Source organism: Tetrahymena thermophila (assembly GCF_000189635.1).
Source record: "Tetrahymena thermophila SB210 genomic scaffold scf_8254597, whole genome shotgun sequence".
Taxonomy (NCBI): Eukaryota; Ciliophora; class Oligohymenophorea; order Hymenostomatida; family Tetrahymenidae; genus Tetrahymena; species Tetrahymena thermophila.
Window position 1 is genome coordinate 263718 of NW_002476368.1, and position 23043 is coordinate 286760.

General features: G+C 21.5%; 4 protein-coding genes across 4 annotated transcripts; all 4 read right to left on the minus strand. All coding sequences in view use genetic code 6, as the record gives it.

Annotated features, from left to right (window-relative positions):
• Positions 1–216: 216 nt before the first annotated feature.
• On the minus strand, positions 217–4186 carry TTHERM_00343990 (cyclic nucleotide-binding domain protein). Its single transcript, XM_001018444.2, has 5 exons — positions 3336–4186; positions 3003–3149; positions 2763–2934; positions 1939–2718; positions 217–1867 (listed from the first exon to the last, which is right to left on the minus strand). Exons 1-5 carry the CDS (start codon positions 4165–4167, stop codon positions 247–249), a joined length of 3552 nt encoding a protein of 1183 aa, XP_001018444.2. The 5' UTR covers positions 4168–4186; the 3' UTR covers positions 217–246.
• Positions 4187–5279: 1093 nt separating this feature from the next.
• On the minus strand, positions 5280–10095 carry TTHERM_00344000 (cyclic nucleotide-binding domain protein; the record flags this gene model as incomplete). The annotated part of the gene is made up of 7 exons (XM_001018445.3): positions 5280–6960; positions 7166–7948; positions 7997–8168; positions 8372–8518; positions 8730–9553; positions 9581–9884; positions 9960–10095. The coding sequence occupies 7 exons, from the start codon at positions 10093–10095 to the stop codon at positions 5280–5282; spliced, it is 4047 nt and encodes a 1348-aa protein (XP_001018445.3).
• A 4706-nt stretch (positions 10096–14801) lies between these two features.
• On the minus strand, positions 14802–17518 carry TTHERM_00344020 (hypothetical protein; the record flags this gene model as incomplete). Its single annotated transcript, XM_001018447.3, has 13 exons — positions 14802–14934; positions 14987–15070; positions 15135–15224; positions 15288–15377; positions 15440–15526; positions 15578–15763; positions 15812–15901; positions 16481–16570; positions 16631–16720; positions 16765–16854; positions 16909–16989; positions 17043–17235; positions 17296–17518. 13 exons carry the CDS (start codon positions 17516–17518, stop codon positions 14802–14804), a joined length of 1527 nt encoding a protein of 508 aa, XP_001018447.2.
• A 2784-nt stretch (positions 17519–20302) lies between these two features.
• On the minus strand, positions 20303–23043 carry TTHERM_00344030 (NAD-dependent isocitrate dehydrogenase; the record flags this gene model as incomplete). The annotated part of the gene is made up of 5 exons (XM_001018448.3): positions 20303–20380; positions 20573–20875; positions 21259–21361; positions 21481–21925; positions 22497–23043. The coding sequence occupies 5 exons, from the start codon at positions 23041–23043 to the stop codon at positions 20303–20305; spliced, it is 1476 nt and encodes a 491-aa protein (XP_001018448.3).

Genomic DNA, 23043 nt, shown 5'->3' on the forward strand with positions numbered 1-23043 from the left:
CTAATTTATTTGCAGTTTAGTAATAAAAATATATGTAGATTTACTTTAGTTTAGAGTTAAATGTTTTTAATTTTATAAATATGAAATATAATACCTATCATAATTACGTATTAAATAAAGCTAAATAAGTTAAAAAAGTTATGTTTATAGAAAGATTTAATAAGATAGTAAGATGGAGAAAAAAAAAATTTTAATCTTCATCTTTAATAGAGAGTAGACGGTATTAAATTTTTATTGATATGATGATCAATTTTGTTACTCTTATTATTTGAAAATTTCATTTAAATATATATTATTTTGATAACTCTTAGGAAAAATTGAATAGTCTTTGCAGCAAACTCCGTAAGACAGGAAAGTTGGCTTGTAGCTATCAAGATTTATTTCAGACGGAAAATTATTTTGCAATAAGGCGATATTACAAAACAGAGATTTTCTTGGAACTGCTGTCTTTAAAATATTATTTCTTCTTCCTTTATTTGCGAAAGTTTTAGATTGTTTGATTTTTTTAAATTCTGTTAATTTTTTTAAATTGGTATTATTAAAGATGTGACTAAAATTATTATGAGGGAAGAATCTTTTATAAAATCTAATTTTATCAAAATCATTCATAAAAAAATTATGATAATTTTATTATTCATCTATTAGTCTTTAGGAATATTTTGAAAGGCTTGTGATATCTTTTTTACTTCTCCTTAAAATATCTTCTATTTATTATAATATCTCTTTCTGATTAGAAGTGTTTAGTATCATCTATGAAGGAATCCCTAAAACTTTCAAACTTTTACATAAAAAATTATTTTCATTTTGATCATTTTAATTCACATTAAAGTTAACACTTTTCTATGAATGGTTTTATTTAATTTATTGGAGAGAATATTAATTCTATTCTAATTTATTTATATCCTGATTTATTTTTGAAAGATCATCTATAGCATCTTCTTGCATATTAATAGCGTTAATAGTTTAAATTGTATTTTAGCTATTTTGGTACACTAAATTTTTTAAAAAATTTCCATTTAGAGAATTCAAAATTTCAAAAGAAGTTTTTGATAACTATTCCTGCAAATCTTTTTTTGTTCCGACTTTGATTTTGATACTTTTTCTTTTGTTAGAAGAGTTCTAAATAGGCTTTATTGTTTCTTCATCACTGAAATTGTTTGAATAACAATCATCCTGACTAATTCTTTTTTTAGATTAATAAATTACTTACTTAGAGTTCTTTTTTTCTTATTTTTTACTCTTCAAGTTTATTTCTGTAGAGCTGAGGTTAGAAGCTAATTTGATATTTGAGTTTGTTTTTTAGATTTCAACTAAAGTTTTACTATTCAGTATGGAAGGTAATAATTATTCTTAATTTTATATTCCTTGATTTACTTCTTCCTATTAAAATTCGTTTTCAGTATCAGTCTTCTAAGTATCACTGGCATATTCATTATTTGAAAAACTCTTTGATTAGGCATATTCAATATTCATATTTTAAATTGTTTTTATCGATTATTAATTTTTAAACATTACTTAGTTTGAAATTTATTCCACATTTTCATTTTAAAGTAAGTTTGCTGCAAAATCACTATTTTGCATTATTGAATTTTTTTGCTGCCTTTCGCTAGCTCTTTTCTAGATTAATGATTTTTGTTTATCTGGCTAAAATACTGATTTATTTTGTTATTTATCATCCTCTAAACTTTCTGATGATTCTTCTGTAGAAGTTTGGTAGTCTTCTTAATCATTTTTAACTATATCTTTTTGAGAAGCTGATGTTAAAAAATCTAATTCTGTTTTAAAATAACTTTCAACAATTGTATTATAATTTCTTAACTGATTCCTTAAATCTTTACAAATCTCTTTGTTTTACTCAGGCATTAATCTTTATTTTTATGTTTTAATATATATATATATAATATAATATTTAAAATAAAAAGAATTAGTTTATCTTACTTTGACTTTGGATATTGTTTATTCTTTCTTCTATCTGCTTTTTGTCGGTTTTAGTAGATGCTAAAGTTATGCTTAAGTATTTAAAATTGGGTATCAAATTTTTAATGTAAGAGAGGGCAATCGTTAGCTAAATGTCCTTATAATTTGCAGCAATAACATTCTAAATAAATAGAACTAAAATCTTTTTAGACTTTTATTTGTTCTTCTATCATTTTAAATCTTTCTAAATCTTCGTTATTCTCCTTTAAAATTGCTATGAATTTATTTCTATCGATTTTATACAATGTTGATAAATTTAAACTTCTAGCATAAGATTTGCGGGCTAAGCCAGAAAAGAAAGATATTTCTCCAAATAAATCTTTTTTCTTCAGCTATTTTAAAATATGAGAGTTATTATTGTCCCTTAATTTATTTATATTCGAATAAGGAGGAAGTAGTTAGTAAATTTCAATAACCCCGCTTTCTATTAGATAAATTGATTAATCTTCACTATCACCTTGTTCAAATATTATCTCATTTGGTGAGATTTAGAGCTCTTCCATTATAAAAGTTAATTTAACCAGCGTTTATTAGGAGAAATTAGTTTAGAATATAGAATAGTTTTTTAGAATCCTTTAGTTCACTTCGATGGCAATTTCATCTCTAAGCTTTTTTGATAATGATTTTAAGACACTATTTTCTGCTTACAAATTTCTATCTTTTTGTTCTTTGGCTAGAAATTAAAGATAATGCCTTACTCTGCTTTAAAGGTGAATATTTACATTTTTTCTATTTAAATATCTAAAATTTTTAAATTAATCACTTTTTTTTTAATTTAAATTTACCTCTAAATTGTTGTGATGCTATCATTAACCTGTTTAGAAGATTTTTCTATTTCTTGTAGTATGAAACCGATATTATTAATTGAGTAAGCAAACATGCAGCTAAATAAAATCATGGAAAATAGTATAAATGTAGCTTCTACATAGTTTGTGGCCGATATATCACCATATCCAACTTTTATATTTTAAATGTTAGCATAAGTTCGAAAAAATATATTAAAAAATAATAAATTGTTTTGTTACCAGTAGTCATAGTAGTGATTGACCAATACATCGAATATATGTATTTCTCCAAATATGTTTATTCCAGTAAATTGAATTTTTATAGCCATGAAACCTAGTAACCGTTTTCAACTTCATAAGAACCTAAAAAATACCATGATAAACTCACTTTAATAATTTAAAAATAATAATTATTAAAATTAAATACAAATAATTCAGTCAAAAATAATTATTATTTTTTTTAATTATTAATTTGGATAAATTCAGCAAATTCTCAATTTAAAATGTTTTCTTGAATTCTCAATTTAAAATAAATATCTTAATTTAATTCTGAATATGAAATAAGATTTTTACCAAAGTGAGCTACAGAAATCACACTAATCAACTAGTTGCATAACCTAATTAAGTGTTTTTAATTTTCTGTCAAATTGAATAAAAAGTAAATACTATTTCGCTTCTCCTAGCTACCATTGAGCTTTGAAAATAGTAAAAGATTAACAAAAAATATGAGTGTGCTATTAGGATTATAAATAAAATTGGCATCAAAAATGATTTTTGAACCTATTATAATAGTACAAATAGCATCAGTAAGAAAAATACTAGAAGAAATGTATCTCCATGCTATTTTTTTTCTCTTTTTAATAATAGTATCCTTATCAAAATAAGATGTATTAAAGTTTACTATGATATCCAATAAAAATAATATGAATGCAATCTTAAAGTATTACTTTATAGAGATACTATCTTATTCGTTTGAGCAGAAAAACAATAATATCGAGTAGATGTACAAAAAAGTGTAGATAAAAAAAACTTAAAAGAAATTCCAATATATCCTAAAAGTATCAGTTGGCATAAACAATGGAAAAGGAATCTTAAAAAAGCTTAATAGAAGGATGAAAAATGTAAATAACCTTTTTATTTTATTTTGCTCATTTATTTAATAATAATAAGATTAATCTTTTAATAATAAATATTAGGCATCTTCTAATTACGGAAGTCTCCTATTTTGCTTTAAAGACTTTAGTATAGCTATAAAATTTTTGATTTACTAATCAACTCTTTGGACTCTATTAGCTGATTTACCTATAACATAATGAATGATATCAGCAGCTTTCTAGTAATTGTAAATACTTTCTTTTTTTGCTTATATTTTAGGCTAAATGTACTCTAAATTACTCTACTGCATGAATTTCTCAGAATGCTTAATTTCGATCCCAGAGAGATAAGATTGATCTAATTCTGAAGGTTTTTAGTTTATACTCATTTTACTTATTTGAAACAAATTAGATTATTGATCTAATGAGCAAATAATGGGATTGTCTTGCTCCTGCTAACTCAAATATGATTTTTTTTCTTTAAAACTAGACTTTCTTTCATTTATTTTCAATTTTTAAGGATGATCTAATACTCCTACTTACTAATATCGTTCACTATTTTCTGTTAATTTATGACTTAATGAGCTTTTCTATGATTTATGTTAAAATTTTTCGAGCTCATTTTCTTAATGTGTCTGTTATTCTTAGCTTTGTACATCTTAATATACTATCCGATTGGATAAAATTCCATCAGATGCTCTCAAGCTAGTTGGATTATCAATTATAGATAAATCAAAATTATCATCATCTCCCTTTAAATGATAACTAACACTTTCTTCAAATATCTTTCTCTGAATAGACTTATTGTTAAAGTGTTCAGTATCCCATGGAAGAGTATTCAAATTCTGCATTTATTTTTTTATTTAATTAAACAAATATTTCTATTATAAAATATTTCTATCTATTTTTTAGCTTTCAATTTATTAATGTTAAAGCTTAGTAAACAGTTTAAGATAAGCTTTTGCTTTGATTTTTATTATGAGTAGCTTAATTATGTTAAAAAACTTATTAATATTTTTGATAGTTTATAATAAATGTATTTGATGTTATTTAATAAAATATATTGAATTAATATTAAAGTAGAATTCAAAATATGCTTTAATATTTTTTTGATAATAAAAATTAATCAATTGGTAACCCTACCCTTTATTACTTTTATAAATAAAATAAATAAAGAAAATAGTCTTACTAAATATTGTTCAATAATTTTTCAACACACTAAAGTTATTTAACAAAATTATCCATTTTAATTAAATAAATACATTTAAACACTTTTTCTTAAGAAATTTTATTGTAAATTTTAATTATAATAAAATGAATGAATGAAATAAAAAATAAATGAAGAATTTATTGAATAATGAGTAAATGAATGAATAAATTTATTTATTTTAAGAATACAAATAAACCATAAGATGAAAGTGATTCATATGAAATTTATTGAATTATGATTAGCAAATTACTTAGGATAAACAATATCATTTTTTTATGAAACTCCATATGATAGATAAGTAGGCTTATATTTATCTAAATCGATCAGAGATTGTAAATTATTTTAAATGATTCCATTATTAACTTAAAATTTTCGAGTAATATCCTGTTTAATTATAACATTTTATCTTCTTTCTTTTAATTTTATTGAGTTAATTTTAGGCTTTTTAAATTTATTGTATTTTTTAAGTTTTTATTGATTTTAAATATTATCAAAATTATTATGAGGGAAAAAAGTTCTAAAGTTTTTCATAACTTCAAATTTTTCATAAAGAATTTTTTTTGTTATTTAATTATCAATCTCAGATTACTATTCTTACAAATGCTTCTACTTAATTTAGTTGCTTGCATTTTTCTATTGAGATTATTGTAATTATTTTATTTTTTCTAAGGTATTTGAATAAATTGTTTCTTCATTTAAAATATTCCTACTCATAACTTTTTATATATTTAGATCAAAAATCTAACTATTTTGAAACTCCATGCTCTAACTTTACAAAATGTTCAAATTCTTTTATGATGGATTTAATTTGTATAAATGATTAGATTAGTTGCTTTTTTTACTAGATAGAATATTTTTAAAAAGATACTCAAAAAGTATTTTGTTGATCACTTTAGGGTCAGATAATTAAATTGATTCTAATTAACTAATACTCTAACTTTTTAATTAGTTTTCAAATTTTAAAAAAAAGTCTTCATAGTTTATACTTGATTCATTTCCTTCTAAAAAATATTTCAATTTTAAATTACTTAGTAATTATTCAATCAGGCATGAAATTTGAGAATTATTAGAAGATTAAAAGATACTCTTTTTTGAATTATATGATTATTTGCTATTGTTATTGATTACTTTTATTTCTTCATTTTAATTATAGCTTTGAATAAGATTTTCAATTAAACTAACACTTGCTTAATTTTAATTTGCTTAATAAGTTAAATTCTTTTTTCTTCTTCTCCTCTTTTGATTATCTTCTTATTAGCTGCCTAAAATTGATGGATGCTTGGTTAGATTTTAATGCTAAATACAATTTAAATTATCCTCCAATTCTTTAGAAATAGTTTTTTATTGATAGCTGTATAATTAACTGGGAAATTATTCTGATTCTTTATCGAAACAATACTTACTTTGTTCTTTAGAATATTCAAGCTATTAATCACTTTTACTGATGAACTTTTCTGAAATAGGTGATGGAAATAAGCTCTTATTTTAATTAAGCAAAGAATTTAACATTATTTTTTTATCTTAGTATTCAAGGCTTTGAAGATCTTTTAGGCTTGAACTATTTTTATGATTTTCATCTTTTTTTGTTGCTGTTTTTGATTTTTTCAGCATCTTCATTGTTTTTCTTTTTTAATATGTTTTTTATATATTATTTTGAGATTAATTAAGTATGTCATTTTATAATCTATTTTATATTGATGTTTAAGACTCTTAGTTGAAAGATGTATGGTCAGAATCTGTTTAGAACTCTAAATCTGATGCTTATTAAGCTCTTTGTGAACATTCAGACAAATTCTCTGCATTTGTATCGAATAGAAGCTCTGTGTAGGTATTAAAATATTTAATGCGTTCTTTTAATTAAATACTTATCTCGTTATTTTATTTAATCATTAATCTATTTTTATTTTAATTTAATTAAATTAATGTTTTATAAAATAAATAATTATTTTTTCAATAAATTTCATAATCGAATAGATAAAATTTTAATTGTTTATTCAAAAAATTTTTCTAATTATATTTATTTATTGAATTTTTTTTTTTTTAAATAGCTTCAAGCTTGATAAACCAATATTGAATAAATAATAATTTTAATATTTTACTTTGCATTTACATTTGATTTGTTATTATGCTTTCTGTTAGCCTTATTTCTATTTTGAAAAACACTAAAATTATTTTTAAGTATATAAAACTAAGAATCGAAAACATGATGTATTCTAGGACAATTGCTTGCAATATGGCCAGTTATTTTGCAAAAATAACACTCTAAATGAACTAAAGAAAAATCTTTTTAAACTTTGATTTACTCCTCAATCATTTTAAAACGTTCAAAGTCTTCCTAGCTGTCCTTGATTAGATTTATGAAATCATTCCTATCTATTTTATACAATGTAGATAAATTTATTGATCTCGCACAAGCTTTTCTTGTTTATCCTGAAAAAAATGATAATTCTCCAAACAAATCGTTGCTTTTTAACTATTTGATAACATTTATTTAATCATTATTATATTTTTTTCCAGCATTAAAGTCAGGTGGACTTACTTAATATATTTCAACTAAACCATTTTCAATAAAATAAATGGATTAATCTTCGTAGTCTTCTTATTCAAATATTATTTCATTAGGTGATATTAATACTTCCTACATGATAAAAGGTAGCTTTCTCAGTGTTTGAGTTGAAAAATTAGAAGAGAAAAGTGAGTAATTTTTAATAATCCTTGAATTAACTTCAACTGTAATTTCATCTCTTAATTTATTAGAAAGAAGCTTTAGGATTTCGTTTTCTGCTTGTTAATTTCTATCTCTCTGTTCTTCAACTAAAAAAGACAAGTAGTGTCTAACTCTACTCTTTAACGATAAGTTGACATTTTTTCTATTTAGATATCTTATTTTGATATAAAATAATGTAAGAATTTTAAGAAATAAAAATTACCTTTAGATAGTTGTTATGTTATCATTTAACTATTTAGTGGATTTTTATATTTCTTACAATATAAAACCAATATTATTAATAGAATAAGCAAATACACAACTAAAAATAATCATCGATATTGCTATAAACAGTGCCTCCACATAATTTGTAGCTGTTATATCGCCATATCCAACTAGTTAAAATAACCAAACATAATAAATAAAAATTATAAATAATAATAAAAGATTATTTTTTAATATTAAAAAAAAGTGAAACAATTCTAATTAATTAGCAAAGTTTCTAAAAAGTTTGCAAGTGAAAAATTAAGGATTTTATGATATTTAATAAGTAGTAAAATAAACTATATTAGAATGAGATAAATGAATAATATAATACCAGTAGTCATCGTAGTTATAGACCAGTACATGCAATAAATATATTTTTGTATATAAGATAAATCAATCAACTAAAATTTTTATAGCCAAGAAATAGAGCTTCCATTTTAAATTTGATATATTCCTAGATAATACCAAGCTAAACTAACTTTTTTTAATTTATAATAAATATATGTAATTACTGTAAATCTTTAAATTTTAAATGAAAATAAAAAATTTTATAAAAAACAAATAAAATCAAAAATATGACAGTTAATTTGATAAAGTTATTTTTATTTGAAAAAAATTATAATTTTGCATGGGTATATGTTAAATCGTAGAAATTAATAATTATATAAAGTATAAAAAGAAAAAAATACCTGTATGTGCAACAGAAATGACTGTAAATAATTGGTTAAAAAGTCTTAAAGTATGCTTTTAGTATTCTTTTAAAGTAAAGGCTTCGCCAAACCTATTAACTTTTTACTGAGTTCCATTTAATTTAAAAAAAACTAAAAAGTTAATCAACATAGTATTAAAGCTTTAAGTGGGATTATAAATTAGATTTTGAGTTTTAATAATTAATTTTGATCCCATTACGAATAGACTTATTATATCAGTAAAAAAAATATTAGATTTAAAGTATCTACATATTATTTATTTACGATTTAAAACAATAGCATCTTAGTTGAAATAAGCAGTATTCAAGTTAACTAATACATCTATTGTGAAAAGTATAAATGCATATTAAAAAAAATGCTTAATTAAATATGTGTCAGTTTAGTCAGAGCAAAAAAACATTAAAATCGAGTATATGTAAATAAATGAATAAGTCAATGCAATTTAAAAGATATCCCAATAAATTCTTAAAGTGTCTGTTGGCATAAAAATCGGTATAAAGCTCTTTCTTTCAAAAAAGTAGTGAATTTTGTGCAAGTAATAACTTAATAATTATCTCTTTACTTATGTTTGATGAAAATATGCTTTATCATTTAATTATTACAGTTGATATTTTGGTATATTAGCAATTTTTCTGTTACTTTTTCTAAACTAAAGTAAAGAAATAAAGGTTTAAACTTTCTGGTTGATTCTTTAAACTCTATTTGCTGATTTACTAATAATTTTATTTATAATACTTGCTGCTTTTTAATAATTTTGAATACTTGCTCTCATTTTTTTTGTATTAAATCTATCATTAAATACACTTTTATTCTAGCTTTAATTTGGTTACTATTAATGAGAGTTATCTTGAATTTAGTTGATTTTACTAATTGAGTTTTATTCAACTTTAGAATCGATGTTATTCAAAACGAATTTATCCTAATTTTGCTCCTAAATTTCAATCTATTCTTGAATTTAGCTATTATTTCTATTTTACTTTGTGTCCTATTCTTATAAATTCTACTTAGATGATGATTTTGAAAGCTCTACTTGTAAAACTTACTTATAGGATAACTGAATATCGTTTTCCTTAAATTTAGCAGAGTTTTAATGACACAACATTTCTTCATTTTACCTAATATCGCATATCTAACCTTAATATAAAAAATAATTCAAATCCTAAGCATCTATTAATTTCTTTTCTTTCAAAACTGAAAAATTATTCATACTAGGTTTATCAATATATTCATTATCACCTTAAAGATTGTTGCAAGCATTATAATCAAAAAGTTTTCCTTGAATAGATTTGCTCTAAAAATTTTCATAATCATCAGAAGCAGAAAATGAGCAGCTCACAATACTCATTAGCTATTGAAATTAAATAATTTCTAGTTTAGATTACTTCTTTTTTATTAAAAAAATATATTAGTAATAAATTTTACAATATTCTTGTTTGTTAATTTGCTAATTTTTATTGATAAATTATAATTAAATTTTTGATTGATAATTTTTAATTAAATTTTAGATTGATAATCTGAATTTATTTAATTAAAACTGGGTAACTCTATTATAATAAATTAGAAAAAAGTCTTTTGAAATTTAGTGATAAGGTTTAGAAGATATAATTTTCATTTAAAAATTATAATTTTACTTTTTTAGGTATTTGTGCAGAAAGTACTATATTTATTTGAAGGGTCTTTAGAATATAAAAAGCCAAAAATAGCTCATATTTGTGTAAGTTTGATTAAATTATTTTTCTTTTATTTAAATTTATTTCTTATTTTAGAATATAATAATTAAACTTATAATTAATAGCATAAATATTCAAATATAGACATTTTTATGATTTGGCAATATTGCAATAATTTTTCCTTATTTTTCTATTTGGAGCACATAAGATATATTATTTATTTATATTAACATTGTATTATTTTAGTGCTTTACATATCTTTCAAACATGATTATTTTTTTAATCACTAATCTTTTTAAATGTGATCTTCAGTAATGAAAAAAGCAACAAAGTTTTTTAATTAACAAAAAAAATTTAGTTTGAATGTTTATATCATTATTTTGAAAGAAAGATGAAATATTCAAAAATTTAAAAAAATACATGATATTAAATATCAACAAGAAAGTCTTATTTAATATTTTTAAAATATATTTATTTATTTATTAAAATTAAATTATTCTTATTAAGAATCATTCATATTTGATTAAATTGATTAATATATCTTTTATTATAAAAAAACTTAATATAATTATCAAGGAGTATTTTAGGAAAATAACTAACTAAATGATAAACCATCTTGCAAAGATTATCAACATATATTATATTATTATTTTAACAATTACTTAATTTATTTTATTAAAATTGTGTAAATTTTAAAACTTTTCTTTATTTTTATAAATAATTTTATCCAATCAATATTTTTAAAGTTTTTTATACTAATTTTTTCAATATTATCATTCTCATTCTCTCAATAAATATTTAAATTGAGTAAGTTTATTAAAAAAAAATTTTATAAAGGAAATTATATAAAAACAACAGGTAGCAGCACATGCTTACCAAATTTATTTTAAATATTTTGCTAAAATAATTATTTATTTAGGTTTAGGTAGCAAGTTTATTTTATAAATACCATTATTCAGTCAGCTAGATATATCAAATTACTTATCCAGCTATTGAATTAACATTAAAATTATTATTTTGTTCGAAAATCACTTACCAAAGAAGAAATATTATTGCTAAAAGAGAAAGCAAATATTAAAGATTCTTGATAATTATTTATAAAAAATTAAATAGTATGTTTAAGCTTAGGCACTTAAAGCAAATGCCATAAAAAACATTTTAATTATAATCTAATCAAAACTAAAAAAATATAATTCATAGCATTAAATATTACTCGTTTAATATAAGTAATTATAAGAAGACTTTTAATACTTTTCTCAAATCGTTTAAGTACGATACTTTAAATTAGAAAAATGGTTAATTTTACATAATGCTAGAAGTAATAATATATCAAAAATATATAATTGAAATATATAAAATGTAAAGAATTTATAAATAAATAATTAATAAAAACATTTTATTGATTTTCTTTATTTTTTTTTATATTTTCTTTATTTATCTTTTTGAAAAGATTAATTTATATTTTCTTCATGTTTAAATTTATACTTGCATTTTTTAAATGACAACAGTTAAAAAAATAAGATTTATTAATTATAATAGTTTTAAATAAATTAGCATATCAACAGTTTACAAATATACTAGATATATTGAACTTTTATTAATGCTCTGAATTATTTTTTTTAAACCTTTATCTTTTTTGTTTGCTATTGTACTTAAAACGAGTTTTGCTTTTATTAATTGCAAATTTTTAATAAGTTAATTAGTTAAGTGTAAAATTAATTTGTAAATAATTATTAGATGATAAACCTATGAATAAATTATAATTCTTTTAATGATATTGATTATTGAAACAATTTTAATAAAGAGAATTTATTAGATAGAAAAATGTTTGTAACAAAATATCAATTCAGCATTTATCAGAATCAATTTGAATGTTAATAAAAAAAAATTTACATATTTAAAGCATTTAAAGGTATTTTTAAATTATTACAAAGTAAAATATAATCAATTTAAGTAAGTAATCCTAAATTAGAAAGTAGTGAAATTATACGAAATTTAAGTAAATTACTAATTTATTTCTTTTATCTAAAAGCTTTTAATATAGTAATTATTTTTCAAAAGTAATATTGCCATTAAAAAAATTATAAATTAAAATATTATTTACACAGATAAATATATATATATTAATTATTTCTCAAAAATTTTATAAAAATATTTTTTTTAAATAATTAATTTTTAAATTTTAAATTTACAAATTAAAATTAATTTCTAAAAAAAAATATTCAAGTTTATTTTTTTTGAGGGAAGGGGGAATTATAATATTTTGGACACATATATATATTTTATTTTGTAAATTACTGTAACTAGTCTTAGATTGTCTATATATTAAAGTATCAATAAAGATTCCCTCCCATTCATATAAAAAATAATAAAATTTAATATTTTCCATCAATCAGATATTTATGCTTAAGTTATAGTATAAAGCCTACTTAGTGGTATCGATATTTTAGTTGTTTGTTAGTAGATTGCTTACAAAATGAATTATATATACTTGAGTAAAAGTATAATTTGTTTTTAGTGTTGTTGTTGAAAACTTCTTTATTAAAAGATAATTGTTTTTTTCTTTGTAAAATAAATTATTTATGTTGATGTAATTGTATTAATTTAATTTATTGAGTAGTTTTAGATGGGTTTATAATTAAGTAAGATAATGATTAATTATTTAAATATCTGTCACAACTGAATTCGTAATATAATCATTCATAAAATTCCTTATATCAGTTATTTAACTTGTAGTAATTAAGTAATATGAATTTAGAGATGCAGTTGATGTAGGAGTAATGAGGAGATAATTGTTTTAGTTTTTTAAAGTTAATGATATTTGATATTATTAACATTAGTGTATTATTGATCTGATGAATATTTATTATTATTTATAGTTGATGTGAGTAACTGACTGACTGACTGACTGACTGACTGACTGACTGACTGACTGACTGACTGACTGACTGACTGACTGACTGACTGACTGACTGACTGACTGACTGACTGACTGACTGACTGACTGACTGACTGACTGACTGACTGACTGACTGACTGACTGACTGACTGACTGACTGACTGACTGACTGACTGACTGACTGACTGACTGACTGACTGACTGACTGACTGACTGACTGACTGACTGACTGACTGACTGACTGACTGACTGACTGACTGACTGACTGACTGACTGACTGACTGACTGACTGACTGACTGACTGACTGACTGACTGTATTTATGATAACGATTTTTCATCTTGGTTAAAATTGAAATACGTTCTTACTTTTACATATAGCTAATCCTTATCTGCTTAAATATTCTAAGGCAATTAGAATAGAAAATTGCATATCTTAGTTTAACATGATTATTTATTTTTTAAATACTGTATATATATCATAAAAAATACAAAAAGCTAATTGTTGATAAGAATCAATATTAATTGCATAATAAGTTATTATAAAAAAGTAATAGTATTTGGGATATGAGTAACTAATGTAAAGTGGCTTTGCTTTATAAAATGTATAGAGTAATATGTTTGAAAATGGATAAGAAAAAATAAACCATATTTTTTAAAATAAAACAAATTAAGAGGATTCTATGCTAATTAAATAAAGAAATTATATATTTAGTAAAAATTAAATGTTTAAAAAAAATATAATAGCAAAAATAAAGAAAAGCAAAACACAAAAAAAATGGAATAAAAATAAATATCTAACTAATATTGTAAATGAAATGTTTCTTTATTTGAGCTTTAGACTTAAAAAATAAAATAAATTTAATAAAAAATATTTGTTATTTTTGAAGATGCTCTTAAATTTCAAAAAGATTTGTGACTTCTTGACTTGGAGTTGAGTTGTTATTTTCTTATTATGCCCCTACTTTAATTTTATAGTAATTGAAGATATAGAATCAACTTCTAGAGTATCTGATGCAAATAAATTACTAAAATCATTAATATTATTCTTTTTTATGATCCTCTTCCTTAATTACCCTATAAGATCATTTTATCATTACCTTCATTTTTTTTTTTTTTAAGTTCAATTTCATCCTTATTAAATTTTATTATTCGTGTAGAAACTTTTTTGATTCTCAACGATTTAAGATAACCTAAAGTAATTATCATTCAATTTTTAATTAATAAATAATTTACAAGAATAGCATCATCATTTTTAGTAAACGAAACAAATATTTATAAATTAAAAATGTAATTTAAGGTATATCTAGATGAAATTTTGGCACACCTTAATTAAAGCAAATATTCATTCATTTACTTTTAAAATTAATCTTTATTTGAAAACGATCTTTAATTATATATGAATAATTGGTTCTAAACATTTAAACACACAAATATTAACAACAAATAAGATAACAAATGAAATTATATGAGATATTATTTTATCAAACAGCTAATTAAAAATATTTATATTGCTTTACTCTATCATTTATATAGTTAATAATTGAAATATTAGTAAGTCTTTTTGATTTTTAAGATTATTATTATATTTTATTAAGTGTTTATTGATCTGCAAAACTATTTATTTATAAGATAAGATTATTTTAGTTATTAAAACAATAAAAAATACATCCAAATCAGCTCAAAAGTTTAAAGGTTTTCTAATAGGTGAATATATTTCCCAATTATATGACTCTCTCTAATTTAGCTATTACTAATATAATAAGTTTCAGTTAAATCATTCAATCTCTAACTAATTATTTATCAAATGATTTTACCTTACATCCAATTTAAGATTGTGAAGTATCTTACAATTAGAAATTTATTAAATTAAATACTTCAGTTCTAAGTCATTCAAGTCTGTATTACTTTTTTTATAAAATGAATATTTAGTTTTAACTAATATTTCATGTTTGTTTGCAAGATTTTACTTAAAATTTAAAAATAAGCTTTGTAAATTTGCGAGTTATGAAATAGATTTAGCTAACAGCATTTTTCCCTAAGTACTGATTTTGCTATTCCTAAGATAATTATTTGATTGAAAAATATATCAAAATTTCCTTTGTTATTGAAAATAATTTACATGAAATGAAGATTTAGGATATTTAAACTTATACACTTTGACAAACCATTTGCAAATGAATTAAATTCAAGATCTGATAAAAATTTCCTAAGAAAAATTTCATAAGCTGACTGGTATTTTTGGAAAAAGTAATTTTACATTTGGCAAAAGCTAAATGATTTTAGATTTAAAAATTGAGATAATTTTGATGTTATTGCTTGATTTTTTAAGCTATATTAGTCCTAAAATAAAGCACAGCTTTGAGAAACATCAGCTTGAACAAATAATTCTTAGATTGTTTGATTATTTCTAAATTCTTATCCCAAATCAACTAAATTCTCATAACTTTAATTAAAAATAAATTAAATAGGAATATTTCTAATTATTTTTTACCTTAAATAAAAATAGATTAGTGCCAAATTTTTGCATTTAGCTAAATTTTAACATAATCCTTTGATTCCTTCTTTTTTAATGTCGTTTTATCTAAATAAATATTTTAAAGTTTTTGAAAATGTGATTTTAATTTAAAAAAATGATAAATCTAAATTTGTTTTCTTTCAAAAAATTTTGTACCATTTAAATAAAACAATGAATGTACCTATTTATCTATTTTTATTTTACATAAAAATATTTATCCTTTTTCAAAAAATTTTGTATCATTTAAATAAAACAATGAATGTACCTATTTATCTATTTTTATTTTGCATAAAAATATTTATCCTTTTAATTAATTTGGAGGAATTTGGTTGTTAATTAAAAACTTAATATTTTCATTAAAATGAATGAATGAGTGAGTGATTCCTCTATTAATTCAAAAATTTAGGGGGTTAGGCCAATAGAAATAAGTAATTGCATTTTTTGATATTTTTTATTATGAATACATTTTGATTTGCTTATTAAAAAATTAAATTATTTATAAGAAATGAGTGGTTTAATTTAAAAATTCAAAGAATTGATTCAATAGAACAAACTTCATTCATTTTTTAATAACTCATGTATTTTTTTTTTGATTTTGAGTAAATAGGTTTTTAATAAAAGGTAAAATATTATATAGAAATTTACATTATATTTAGCATCAAGAAAGAAAGACTTTAGTATTCAATAAAATGCTTTGATATTTTTTATATTGTACTTGAGTTCATATTTGTTTAGCTATTCGCAAATAAAATAAATTTATTATCAAAACACATTCAAGCTTAAATTTTATATTACGTTAAATTCATTTCAAGCAGACTAAGATATTTATTTTATTTTATAGAATCACAAAACTTAGGTAATAAAGTTGCGCAATCTTTTATTTAACTATTACAAGTTTTAAATATGAATAAAAAAAACATAAATATTACCTTAAATTTATATGTAAGTGCCTAAGATTAGCTAATTTAGAAACAGAATTGCCTAGCTTTTCAAGAGAATTGCCCATTATTTGCAAATTTCTATTATTAATAAATAATAAGTTAGTTATTCATAATTTACATTATAAAATTTACCTTTATTTTAGTGAGAGAATTAAAAGGTTATCGAATTTTTACAAGGCGTTATATATTAAATTATTAGAACTGGTAGATGACCTTTATTATTAATAAAATGTAAAAATTTTAAGAAAAACGAAAGAGAGTTTTACATTAGGTATATGGTTAGATTTTAGACTTCTTTATAGTTAAAGTTATCAGAGGGACAATATTATGTACCGAATATGTTCTCAGGTATTTTACTTAAGATAAAATTGCATTATTTATATGAATACTCAAACATTATTATTTATTCCAATTCAATTTTTAACTAAAATTCTTGTATGGTTTGTTAAATATTAAGCTCTTATTTAATATAAAATTTTTTTAGTTAAATATTTGTTTGATAAAAATATTTTAAATTACTTTAGTAGATATCTTTTTATAAAAATTATAACACTACTTTTTGATTTGTAGTTTTTTTAGCACTCGTAAACAAATGAGAGTTATTACTTTAGCTTCCCAAATAATTTATATAGGTATATTCATCATTATTGATTAAGAAATTCGTTATTATGTTTGCTAGCTCTTCATCAAAATACTTAAGAAAAATATTTTTGATTTGAATAACTTTTTAGTCTGTTATCATTTTTTTAACTCTATTTATCAGCTTTTATATAATTATTTATTATTAAAAATATTAGTGTACTGAAATATTATAAAAAATATATTTATCTGGATGGCTGTTTTAATTAACATCTAAACCTCTTTATCTAATTTAAATTTGCAATTTAATTAGAAGTAATTAGTAATTAAATAATGTTTCGGAATTTATCAAAATAAATAATTTATTTATTAATGTTCATAGCTATTCGTTTTAATAAACATCTAAACCTTTTTAGTTAATTTAAATGCTTAGTTTAATTAGAAGCAGTATCTAGTAACAAAATATAATTTCAGAATTTATCAAATTAAGTAAAAAATCTATTTATTAATACTCATAGTTTTTGAGTTAGAAATTTTTCATCATATTTTTCTTTGCGCTTCAAAAATACTTTAGAATAATTTTCATTATAATCACTTTTTATTCAGTCATTCGTTTTTACTTAGTTTGTTTAACAGCGATTTATCTTTTTTATTAAAAAATCTAGTGTATTTTTATAATAATCAATATTTATTTGTATGATTATTTTGATATGGACTTTTTGTCAAGAATTTAATAACAAAATATTATTTCAGAATTTATCAAATAATCATTCTACTATAGACACAAATTCAATCTATTGTTCATGTTTTCTTTAATTAAAACAACATTTTTCTTTACTTTACATAAGAATTTTGTCCAATTAAAAATATTTTACATTTAAAAAAATAAAAGCTTAAATATTTCTTTCTAAAAATAATTCTTAAATTTTAAAAGATAATTCAAAATTATTTTTAAAAATATTTAATTAATTCCCTATAAAAAATCTAATTTAATATACAAATACAGATGTTTTTAACTCAAATAAGTCTTTTTTGATATAAATTAATAATCAAATCACTTAAAATATTTGTGGAAATCCTTTGAAATTTTTTTGAAAAAGAAAAAATTCTTTAAATTTTAGTGGAAAATAAGAATTAGATCCTTTCTATCTTTGATATTACACAAATATAATCTAAAAACAAAAACTGTTAAAATCTTCTTTATTTTTATATCTTAATTCTCATATTTCTTTTTCATAAATTATTTTTTAATTTGAATATTCTTTGCAGTTTATTTTATTTAATAAATAAGCTACCTTAAACTCTATAATTGGCTACGTAAACGTTTTTAAGGAAAAAAGTAATTATCAAAAATGATTTTATATATAAAATTATAGACTTTTATAACATAATACATGAATTAGGTCATATTTAATAATGTTTTATTTACAAATAACTCAAATGAGGTCATTTTTTGAAGCTTTTAAATTATCTAATCAACTGAATTAATATTCAGTTTCCTTTATACCACCAAGTAAATAATTTAACATTTATTTTAGTAACCTAAATTTTCTGAATAGATAGATGATCTCTGTTCTTTTGTCATACTAAAGGTCAATTTTAGAACTTATAAGCTTGAAATTTTATTGTTTTATTCTAAATAAATTGTTTAAATTATTTTCATTGTATTACTTATTAATCAAATAATTTAAATGCATTATTTTTTAAAATTAGCAAAACACTATTTTAATACTTATAAAGCATCGCAATATTCTTAAAATTAATTCTAATATTTAAATAAATCATCTTAACTTAAATATTAATAAAATTAGTCAAAAAAACCTAGAATTTGGAAAAGGTAAAATTATTTAAAATAAATGAATACATTTTTGTTTTTTTATATTTAGAATCTCCTTAAAACCATTTGGTATTTTTAAATAATCAAAATATTTATTATAGTTAAAGTTAATATATATTTATAACGTTATACTATATAACCTCATTTACTTTTAGGTTTGTATTTTCATAATTATTTTAAAGATCCAGTTTTTTTTTGATATCAAAAATGTAAAAAATATTGGAGAAAAGAAGGGGGTTAATAAATGAAGATTGGTAGTATTTTGCTTGAATTATATTCTTTTGAATTAAAATTTTGAAAAAATTATGGTCTTTGATAATATTAACCTTTTGTTTTTAAAATATGAAAAAAACTTTCTCTCCAGGCATCTTAGAATTATATAATTTCTTAATCAAATTTGAAAAGAAATTTATTTAGATTGATATTTTAAGGCAAAAGAGCATTTTATAAGAGTAACAATATTATTTGATAGAATACATTAAACAATACAAAAATCACTAATCTAAAATTTATTTATTTATTAATCTATCACCATCGAAAAGTATCAATTTATTTCATTTTTTCATGTAAATGTTTTTAAATACCAATTACTAGTTTGCTTCCAACCAATTAAAAAAGTTTATTTATTTTTAAAATAATCACATATTTTTAATAGAACTTTTCATATTGCTATTTAAACATAATTAATACACATATAAATGTTAAACAAAAAATACATTTTAGTATTATGTTAAATTAAAAATTAAGTAAGACATTAAAGCTTTTATTTTATGTTTTAAACATTACTATTGATTCTAAATATATAATGAAGAGTTTTTTATGTTTAATTAAAAAACATATTTTTTGTTAAAAATATAAAAAATAAATATCAAAATTTATTTTTTACTTTATTTCAATATTTGATTATACATCAGTTTAGATGGTCTATTAAGTATAATTAGAAGAATTAAAAAAGTTAAAAATAAATATGCTTTTAATCAAAAGGCATACAGGATTAAGTAAATAAAAAGATGCAGATACATTTAATATAACTTAATAAATATAAATGCTTTTAGATAAAAAAATTATTTTTAATAATAAATCAATCAGTCATTAATCTTAAAATATTCTTCAATTTTCAAGATTCTTAATAATAGCTTCAGTGTATTGACTAGTAGAAGAAGTACCACCAATATCTCTAGTGCGGATCTAATTATTTAAAATTAAAATTAAATATTAGCTTAATTTAAGTTCTATCTAAATTTAATCAAGAGAAATATTAGAATACATCATATATTCTACTTGCTAAACTACAAATTTCGTAAAAAATTCATGTAAAAATATAAATTGAATCTTAAAATATAATTATATTTAATAAAACTATTATTGGACGTTATTTACCTTTCCATCACAGAGAGTTTTATTGATAGCACGATTGATTTTATCAGCAAAGAAGGGGAAACCCATATGTTGTAACATAGAAACTGAGGAGAAGAGAAGAGCAGTAGGGTTAGCGACATTCATACCTGCAATATCTAAACCAGCGTGTCTGTTGCTTTATGCGAATAAAACGTGGTTTTCACCGACACAAATACCAGCGTGTAAACCAACACCACCAGTAATGCCAGCACAAATGTTACTAACAATAGCACCATATAAGTTAGGTAAGACCATGACATCGAATTATTGAGGAGTTTTAACCAACTATATTTCAAATATAATGAATTAAAATAAATTTGTTTATTTAAATAATTAACAATTAATTTCACTATGAAATAACTTAAAATATATTTTATAACTTTTTTATTTCTTTTCACATTTCATTTTAAAGAATTTTTGAAAATTTGTGCTTTTCAAAGGAAAAATTAAATTAAAACCATTTATTTTAATTTAGTTATTTTTTAATGCAATAAAGCTAATTTACTATTGTCATATTTATTTTTAATTAATAAAGTTATTTCTTAATTATTTGTTTTTTTATTTATTTATTTAAAGCTAAGAGTATTTTTATTTAAAAGATCTATTTTTTTTTATTTGTTTATTTGAATAACTCATAAAAATTTAATAAAATTTATTATAAAAATTACTTGCATAGAGCAGTTATCAATAATCATTTCTTCGTACTTAATGAAAGGATAAACAGCAGCAACTTCACGGGTAGCTTCCAAGAATAAACCATCAGCTAATTTCCTATAATTATACAAAAACTATTTAAATTCCTATTATTTTAATAACTTGCCTATTAATGTATATTTGGAGACTAAAACATGAAATTTGTTATCCTAGATTTAATGCTTTATATTAATTACATGATGTTAGCCTTGTGGACAGCAGTGACTTTCTTACGACCATTCAAGTGAGCGAATTCGAAAGCGTACTTGGCAATTTTGAGAGAGCTTTCCTTGGTGATTCTCTTGATGGATTCAATGACACCAGGGTAGACTTCATGTTCAATACCAGTGAATTCACCTTCGCTGTTTTCTCTGATGACTACGACATCGACATTTTGATGACGAGCAGAGACACCAGGAAGGGTGACAGCTGGCATAACATCAGCGTATAAACCTAATTCGTTGTAGAATTAGAAATTTTCGACTAACTTTTAACCTTTGCCGTGAGGAGGAATGACACCCAATAAGATGACTCTATTCTTTTTAAGTCTTTCTCTTGTGACAGGGTCTTCCCAGCTGAAGTTTTCTATAACATCAAAGTGAATGGGAACGTTGGCAGCCTTGAAAACTTATTGGACGGAGTCTATATAATTAAACAAAAAAACATTATCAATAAACCTGCAAAATATTTTCTGATTTATTTAAAAATTTGTTAAGCAAATGTGATTAAAATAAAATCCTTTTTATTTCATTTCTTATATTTTATATCTCCTAAAGTTTTATTTGTGAGTTTGTTTTTTAGTAGAAGAAGTCTCACTTAAACACTCCTCTAATTCTATCCACTTAAATCCTAGCTCCTATTAAAATAAATTCTTTTCATGTAATTATTGATTACTGAATTGATCTCATTTTCTATTTGTCTATTCATAATCATATTTATTTAATTCTAGTTCAACTCTTTTCTTTTTGCTTGCTAAATTTAATTACGAAATGCAATTTAAGCTTTTGATTGATGCTAAAGTTTTTATTTGTGAATATGTTTTTCCCAAAAGCTGTTAGCAAAGTGCATCATTTCTAAATTGATAACTGTAACAAAAAGAGCTTGGAGCTGCTCTTGAGATACTTGCTAAGTAGGTTAATATGAACTCTTTCAGAATTTAAATTTTCACTTATTTCAGATTTGCTTATTAAGAATTAAATTTAATAATACTTACTGGTAATTTCAGGACCAATACCGTATCCAGGAATGAGAGTAACAGTTTAGATCTTGCCAGCACCAGGCTTTTGAATATAAGTGGAAGTCCAAGTGTGTCTGGCAGCAGAAGGAGCAGCAGTGCTTCTATTACCAGCGAGTAATTAATTGAATACAGCGGATCTCAAAAGGTTCTTCATTTCTACTCTTAATATTTTTTAATTTAAATGTTTGCCTGTTTATTTGATTTTATTTATTAGCGATTATTTGTTTCTTTTATTTATTTATTATTTATTTCCAATCACTTTCTCTTTCCTTCTTTCGAAAAATATATACGATAAATTTTTACCTTTCTTCTCACTTAATTAATTTATCAAATATAAATATAATTGTTGTTTCTATTACCTTCTTTTATTTCTTTTTATTTCTCCCTACTTATCTGCATGCAAATATGTATACAAACAATTAAAAAAACATTAAATATAAAAGCATTCATCAAATACTTTCAAAAATTAATTACACCAAAAAACTTATTCCCAATGTATAATATAATGAGTGAGTGCATTCAT